The sequence below is a fragment of the Rutilus rutilus genome (assembly GCF_951802725.1).
Source record: "Rutilus rutilus genome assembly, chromosome: 22".
Taxonomy (NCBI): domain Eukaryota; kingdom Metazoa; phylum Chordata; class Actinopteri; order Cypriniformes; family Leuciscidae; genus Rutilus; species Rutilus rutilus.
The window spans coordinates 20,688,192-20,695,936 of NC_140227.1; the positions used below are offsets into that span (position 1 = coordinate 20,688,192).

At 35.1% G+C, this 7,745-nt stretch overlaps 2 protein-coding genes across 6 annotated transcripts in view; both read left to right on the plus strand.

Moving 5' to 3' along the window:
• The first annotated feature begins 232 nt into the window (after window positions 1–232).
• Window positions 233–3,846, plus strand: sla2a (Src like adaptor 2a). Of its 5 annotated transcripts, XR_014625897.1 has the most exons (10): window positions 242–300; window positions 515–654; window positions 805–867; window positions 2,165–2,207; window positions 2,281–2,364; window positions 2,735–2,838; window positions 2,933–3,079; window positions 3,228–3,357; window positions 3,476–3,682; window positions 3,827–3,846. XR_014625897.1 is itself a non-coding variant. In XM_084395864.1 (9 exons), the coding sequence occupies exons 2-9, from the start codon at window positions 570–572 to the stop codon at window positions 3,591–3,593; spliced, it is 774 nt and encodes a 257-aa protein (XP_084251990.1). In that variant the 5' UTR covers window positions 233–286; window positions 515–569; the 3' UTR covers window positions 3,594–3,753. The 5 variants fall into 5 exon arrangements, 4 of the variants coding, with proteins under 4 accessions (XP_084251990.1, XP_084251989.1, XP_084251987.1 ...); XM_084395864.1 differs by lacking the exon at window positions 3,827–3,846 and having other exon boundaries at window positions 233–286; window positions 3,476–3,753; XM_084395863.1 differs by lacking the exon at window positions 3,827–3,846 and having other exon boundaries at window positions 238–386; window positions 3,476–3,753.
• A 2,646-nt stretch (window positions 3,847–6,492) lies between these two features.
• The window catches only part of trpc4apa (transient receptor potential cation channel, subfamily C, member 4 associated protein a), a 12,417-nt gene continuing 11,164 nt past the window's right edge, over window positions 6,493–7,745 (plus strand). Inside the window, exon 1 of the mRNA XM_084395066.1 lies at window positions 6,493–6,642. Coding sequence (XP_084251192.1) covers window positions 6,517–6,642 — 126 coding nt within the window. The 5' untranslated portion in view covers window positions 6,493–6,516. The remainder of the gene's footprint in view (window positions 6,643–7,745) is intronic.

The following is a 7,745-nucleotide window of genomic DNA, read 5'->3' on the forward strand; positions in this document are numbered from 1 at the left end:
CTTTCACATAGGCCTATGTACAATCTATATGTCTATATCCATTCCATGTAATTATTGTAACTGAAGGCACTGCATCTTGCACACTAATGAGGCCTTTAGTCCCTTTACAACAGTTTTATTCTGACTGTTGTATGATTTGTCGATTTGTAAAGCACAGGAAATATCATTTGCATGTTGGTTGGTTCACCACATCTACTCAACAGAAAAAAAGTCAATTCACACGCACAACATCAGACAACAGAGGATGAAGGTCGTGTCAACACCGTTGTGCACTCATCTAGTGATGGTGAGATTCCTATAGTGGGTATCTTTTATCAAATGGCCTACTGTTATTTTTATATCTTGTAATGTTAGCGTTTTCGCACACGGAGTTGAAACAGAGCTGAGTAAGTATGTCTCTTAAACCATGAAAAAAAAAAAAAAAGAACCTTTATTTTTTAAGTCTGTCTGTTTTTATATCAAATGAATCAATAATATTGTGTAATTGAATTTTTGAGTAGTGTTGTTTCTTCAGTTGGGTTTTCAGGGTGGATTCTGTCATAAAATCAGAAAATGGTGATAAAATAACGATGGGGTGTCTAACAAGCAGACTGTGGCGTCGATCTGGTGTTCACAGACTGGAGGATCCCGTATTGATGTCTGATGGGTGTTTGAGTATGAGCGTGATTATGCAATTAATCTTCCACATATGAACAGCTTTTCTTTGTCAGACACCTCTAACTCAGTTAGCTTTTACTCTGTACTAAATATTTTATTAGTCATGTTGTGTATAATTATCCCTCAACCGTGTCTCTTTTACTTTAGCTGCAGGAAATCGCATGCACACGGCAGTGGCTTTATGCAACTTTCCACCCCACAGGTCTGATGTAGGGGAGAGTGGGGTGAGTTGTGCCAGTTTTTACTCAAAGTGACTTTAAAGTGAGTCCATGGCAGTAATGCCTTCAACTTAAGGATGTACATATATTTCAGGATGTGGTGCATCCCTGAGAACAATAACTTTGGATCTGAAATAAATTGTTTCAGAAATATAGCTCTTGGAAAAAAAGTGGTCTCATGGCACAACTTGCCCCTGGTGCGGGGGAAGTTGTGCCTTTGGGGGAATACATTGGGGGTAAATTGTGCCAGTGATTTCTGAAGTAAAACAGAACATTTTAATGTTATGAACCATAATGCTATATGAAAGCAAGATAAATTCAATACAAAATGACTAATTTAAGGTTCATTTAGATATTGTCACCCTGGAATACCATAGCATGCGTTTTTCCTACTATGGTCAATTGCATAGGGATTTTGTGTTGAACATAACTCTGGATCACAGTGTCATAGAGACAAGGGGGCGGGCTCATTTTACTCAGACGACCAATCAGTCTCTCAGGATCATTGTGAAGCTATCAAGCTACGCCCTAGCAACCATTTAGAGCACCATAGCAACACAATATATGATATTTGTGAATCATTTCAGGCAAAAAGGCTTTGGCAATAGATGCCTGTTGACATAGTGCTGTCTGTCAATTATGTAACATATAAGAATAAAGTGACTAGGCTAATTTCTAAACATCCTATTGTGACATAGGCCACTTAAAAACGGAATAAAACTTCTCTTTAATAACATAGTGCAAACTCAAAACTGAAATCAGTGTTAGCTAAATTAAACAAATAGCAGGCAGGCCTGAGTCAAACACTGATGAGGCATGCCTATCTCCTCACTTCTCAAGATTATCCCCTGTGAGTATGTAGGTCTAGGTGGTCTGGATCTGGCACAACTTAACCCAGGCCCTTTGGCACAAATCACCCCGGACCCAAAAGTTTGAAAAACTAGCATGATCCAGCAGTTAAGAGCTAACATCATGCTAACTGTATAGAATCATTTTGTAGCCTACTAAAGCACTAAAACATGTGTGAAAAGTTTTCAAACTTGTCTATAATTTTTCAGAAACTACAATCAAAAAACCTTAATCTTAGAAATTTTACTTTGAAAGGGAAAAAACTGTTTTTTGCACTAAAATATGCTTAACTCGCATGCCATGTGTCTCCCTTCTTTGGAGGACGAGTAAAAGTGATTGCTTTTCAAAATGATGTGGTCATATGACCAATTTCTTCTACGGTTTTCCAGAAACAAGGGTGGAACTACTTCCCCCCTGGCACAAATCACCCCACTCTCCCCTACATGGTTTATTTTTAGGAGACAAACTGAACATTATATCCGAGTAAGTAAAGATAATTTTTTTACATAAATGCTTGTAAGTCTATAAATTCAGAATGGGTTTGTTTCTGTTACAGAGATGATGACATGTTGAGAGTTACTTCTACATCTGGCACAGAGTTTTTCATTCCTCACACGTACATTTCCAAAGTGCACAATCGGTCAGTCATGTTCAAACTATTTAAAAAAAACATTCCTTATTTCCAAAAAGAAAAGAAAAAAATACAAATGCTAAAAACATTTTGAACTTTCTGTTCTTATGGGAGACCCGGGTTTGAGTCTGGCCTGCATGGGTCCTCTCTCTCTCTCCCCCATATAATGTTTCTCTGACATTGCGTACCATTGCGACCATCATAAAAATGGTGAAAAAGAAAAACATAGACAAGGAGAGTGTTATGTGATGTCATCAGATCATAATTAGGGAGTGGATTTAATCATACCACCTGATCACTGCTGCTTGAGTGATTTTGAAAAAAGTGTGATTATTATGTCCATTATTAACTTTGCCAAATCTTGTTTATTTCAATAAAGGTGGCTGTTTGAAGGGATCACCAGGAGAAATGCAGAACAACTTCTTATGCTGCCTCAAAACTACTCTGGATGTTTTCTAATTCGGGAAAGCCAGTCATCCCCTGGTTAGTCCGTGCTAAAAGCAATTTATTCCTTGCCATCTTTTGTATTAATAAGTCTATTTCTTAACCTTAACAAATGCATCGCTGTTGGTTGTAGGTTCCTACTCACTCTCAATGCGACAAGATAGAGACCATGTGCGCAATGTAAAGCACTACAGAATCAATCAGCTCGACAACAACTGGTTCTATATCCACTACAACCGGACCTTCTCCACTCTCAACCAGCTGGTAGACTATTACTCACGTAAGTTCATGACAAAAACAACAACAACAAAATTGCTCAGTATTAGTCCTCCAACCCACAAAAGACAGTCCATTGCATTTCAATGATGATAAATACAACATTTGAATGTTAAAATAGATCAGAGAGAATACGTTTAATCTATTTACAGAACCTTTTAATGGAACGTACTGTCAGCTGACTGAACCTTGCTTACTTCATGATTCGAACACAACTGTAGCGCATATACCTTCACCAATAGCATTCCAGAGGTCCAATCTTAACTGGAAAGATCTGTCCAGGTAGGTTCAGTTTTTATTTGGATCACATTTTCCAGACTTTTCCTATAATTTAGGCTAGTATGATGCTTGCTTTGGTTGTTCTGTGTTATGCATAGAAATAACTCATATTTATCATCAGGTCGATGATTCAAAGGCAGTTAAAGGGGACGGATCAGGAGATTCTGGTTAGTGAAGGACTGCGAGAGTCTATGAATTCATATTTTTACATCACAGAGGAGTCAAGCCTTGAGGACTGAGTGACATCCAACAAAGAACAGATACTGATTAACATCAAAGCCCACCGGAAACTATAGTTGCCGCAGTGTATAGTTGTCATTTTCCTTTTGTAAGTATTTTTCTAGATGTTATCCAAGTTTTATGTCTCAAAGACATGCAAGCAAACAACTAAATAAAGGATTTCAAGAAAAAAATAAGGTATTCACTTCCTTCCTGTCACATGAGGCTGTCAACTTTCTACCCCTACTTCCAGGAAGCATGACGAAGGCAAACCCTCCCAAAGAAAGGTAATTTTCATGTTACTAATAAGTATTTTTTGTTGACATATATATATATATATAATCATGAGGGTCTCTAGAATCATCCAAAAACGAATCTTACAAGAGAAAAAAAAGTTTATTCAAGTGTTCTATTAGTATACTTCTTTTAAAATAAAAATAAGAAAATACTTTCAGTCTACATTTTATATATTTCTCAAAAATATACTTTATGTACTTCTCAGAAATATACTTAAAATTACATAGTGTACTTGACTTATACTGAGAGAAAAGTCCAAGTATATTTGGCCTGTACTTGTACTCAATATTTTCATCGAGATATACTTAAAAGTATAAGTATTCAAAGTATACTTGGCTTGTAGTTGTGTTAACTCTTTTGATCGAGTAGCCTATTAAATATACTTTTTTTACATAGTTTTTTCACAGTCTTGTGAAACTTACATTGTTTGAAAATATTGATTAGAATATTGATATAAAACAAAATCCTGATTTTGAGGATTCATTTTGTCCATTGACAAAATTCATTTGATTCTAATCATAATATAACATTATTGAAAAACAGATTTTTTTTTTCAGTACAAAAGAATTTAACTAAACTTTGACAAAAAGTAACTTTTATTGTTATAATTGTGATTTCATAATATGTAGATATATACAACTGGAAAAACTTGTGAAAAGATGTCTTTCAGTTAGTCAAATAGCAAATAGTGGAGCTCTGCAGCCATCTACTGGTTAAAGTGATAATTTGTTACATTTAAAACTGCATTTTCCAAAAGATGGGCAAAAATCTTACACTAAACCATGTACAATTATCCATGTTATCCCCATGAATGAAAGTTAGAAATGTGGGTCAAAAAGACCCCGAACAGCACACAAGGGTTAAGACAAATGGATGTGTTGTTTGTTGTGTTTTCATATTCAAGAGATTATAAGCATATAAGCTAGATGCATCAAATGTTCTTTGACTTTTATACATAATACATTTAAAGATTTATCTGTTGAAAGCAGTTATTTTGAGATAGATGCCAAATGTTCTCCTCCTATTCATATTTGACATTGAGGGGGTCCATACAACATATTTGCCCACCGGCAACTAGTTACCGCACATTCAAATACGATTTTCAAGAAAAAAAAGAAAGAAAAAAACCTCGGGAAAATAAATGCAGAACATTTTCAAATAGGACACTATTAACACGACTATATGCATGAAACCATTCCGAAAAATGTGTTTATAATGGGTTAATAATAGATGTTTGATGGGCATTTTGACCACGATGCTCTGTCCTGTACAAAAACATTGATTAATGATCATTACCACTTTACAATAAGGTCTCATTTGTTAACATCAGTTCATATGTAAACTAACATCAATATCGAGGAATATATTTTTACAGCATCTATTAACCTTTGTTAATGTTTTATGTTCATGTTAGTTCACAGTGCATTAACTCATGTTGACAGATACAACTTTTGATCTTAAAAAATGTAGTAAATGTTGAGATTAACATTAATTGATTAATAAATGCAGTAGAATTATTGTTCATTCTTAGTTCATGTAAGCTAATGTAGTTAACTAATGTTAACAAAAGAAAACTTATTATAATCTTTTGTTATTTATTAAATGATCATTTTGATTATTTTATTTGAATTTTTTTAAATGAAGATTTGTTAAGTTATAGTCATATTTTGTGTCTACAGGATGCATTACCTTGGGAAATTGCTCAATAGGACCTGACAGAAAGTAAAGTAACGATACAAACTATAAAGTAACTTACTTTAATACAGTTATGTGACATAACATAATTATGCTGAATTAATTGTGCAATTGTTGGAAAATTCTTATTTTACCTTAACTTTGTTTAATTAAATGCAACAATACTTTAAAATCTATTTTTATGTGTTAGTATTTACGTGGTCAAAATGCAACTCTGTATTCACCCACCTTTTAGAAATGTGAGAACTGACGTGTTTATATGTTTTGTAATCATGATACTGACCAATTGAAATAATGGAGGCCTATTATAATTATATAGACCCTTTAAATATGAAATGAAGGAGATAAGGTTGCTGCATCTATATTATGACATTGTCTGCCCTTTCATTAATAGATGACAACTTACTTAACTAATTTATTTAAAATACATTGTATTCATTTGATAGTAAAATACATCAGCAACTCTTTTTAGTCCATTAGTCCAAAGTGGTCACAAATGCTAGTCCTGCCTCTCATCATGTATATCCTACTATTTTGATTTCTTTTTAAAATATGCAATCTAACATTACATTAGAAAATGTGATTTAATGTTATTTAGAACGTAAGTCAGTACATGCTGATTTTTGACTGAATCTTTTCCTGTATGACTGTTTTTTAAGCAGTCTGCAACAGATGTATTTGAAAATTGCTTTTTAATTTGTTTTAAATATACAACTATAAATATATATTTTTAAACGGACGTTACATTTTACAGTTGTGTTTTTATTCCGACTTTCCGAGTACAGAAGTACAATTTAGCATAGTTTCAAATCGCATTTGAGTTCAGTGCATGGCGCCCTCTACTGGTCGGTTAAAACATCGTCCACACGAGGGCGCTCAACACACACGAGTGAGCGTCGAAAGCTGAGCGATTTTAACTTCCTGTTTGGAGCAGTTCAGGAAGACGAAGTAATGGCGACGCTACTGGGGCCCGAGTCCCCTTGGATGGGAGGAAAGAAACGGACTCGAAACAGGAATATTCTGACCAGGATACGACAGAGTCAGGTCACTGGACGAGGCGTCAGCAGAGGGACGCAGGTAAACGGGAGAATTTGTGCTGCTGACATAGAAAAGCCGCTGTCAGGGATCCGCGTTTATGAGCTGAACCGTCTATCAACCTGCTTTAAGTTAAGCAACAAAATAAATCGGACGGTTGTTACATTTAAGTTTGATCTAAAGGTAGTTTAAATAATCTCTTAAAACTTGTCAAATGGTCAGTGTAGTTTGAAAATTAACCACGTAAAGGGAGAAGAATGACAACTGGCCGTTAACTAATTAGGTTGTTCTTGGCTTTGACTGTCCGATGATAATTTGGGTTAAACGAGGCTTTAAATACAGTCCAAATACAATCCAATTAAAGACTCCGACACATGGAGTCGTATTATTATGAATGAGTAAGTTAATATTATGCATTCTAATCACACACCGAGCGATCTGTAATCATATAATGTTTATAACCGACCAGCTGCTTTAAGTTAACACGGGTTGTGTCTCACAACCTAAAGCTTCCTATCTAGACAGCATTTGTGATCATTATATGCTCCTTTGAACGTCATAAAGCCCAAAAATGTTGTCAGGGAGAGCAGTCAGCAAGGCTAGAGTTTGACTGCCACAGATCTAGTGTCCACTTGTGCCATATCATTTTCGTATAGGTTGTCTTATCCATTTTTTCCCCCCACCACCAGCCTAAACAGTAAATTGCACTCATTTTGTGTGGGTTATTGGTTCAGGCAGTGATATTTTGCTGGCTCAGGCCTGGAGTTTAAAGAGCTTGAATTATGTAAGATGTCCTGTTGAGTTGGACATGACCCTAGCCTGGGAATTTAACTGAATTGAACCCCCACAGGTTTCACTTTCACTTCATACTCCCAGTATTGGATACTGATTAACACTAAATAAGTTAGGACCTATTAGAATACTTTGTTGTTTAATGTTTCTACAATGACAGGTTGGTGAATGTTTCTAAAGACCTTTTATTAGTATGCCTTTTTTTGGCACCTATCAGGCTACTTGTTCCTTTGAGTATTTGATTGTATTTTGAAGAAATAAAAAGGTAGAGGACATACTTATGTGGTATATGGTAGAATGCATGGAGTTCATTGTATCAACATGACCTTGAAAGACACTTTATAAGTATTATA

Excerpts from the sequence above, each read along its gene's own strand:
- sla2a (XM_084395861.1), top strand. The coding sequence starts at position 245 with ATGAAGGTCGTGTCAACACCGTTGTGCACTCATCTAGTGATGGTGAGA. Across the intron at positions 655-804 it reads GATGTCTGATGGGTGTTTGA|CTGCAGGAAATCGCATGCAC; the intron begins GTATGAGCGTGA and ends CTTTTACTTTAG. Across the intron at positions 2,839-2,932 it reads GGAAAGCCAGTCATCCCCTG|GTTCCTACTCACTCTCAATG; the intron begins GTTAGTCCGTGC and ends TGTTGGTTGTAG.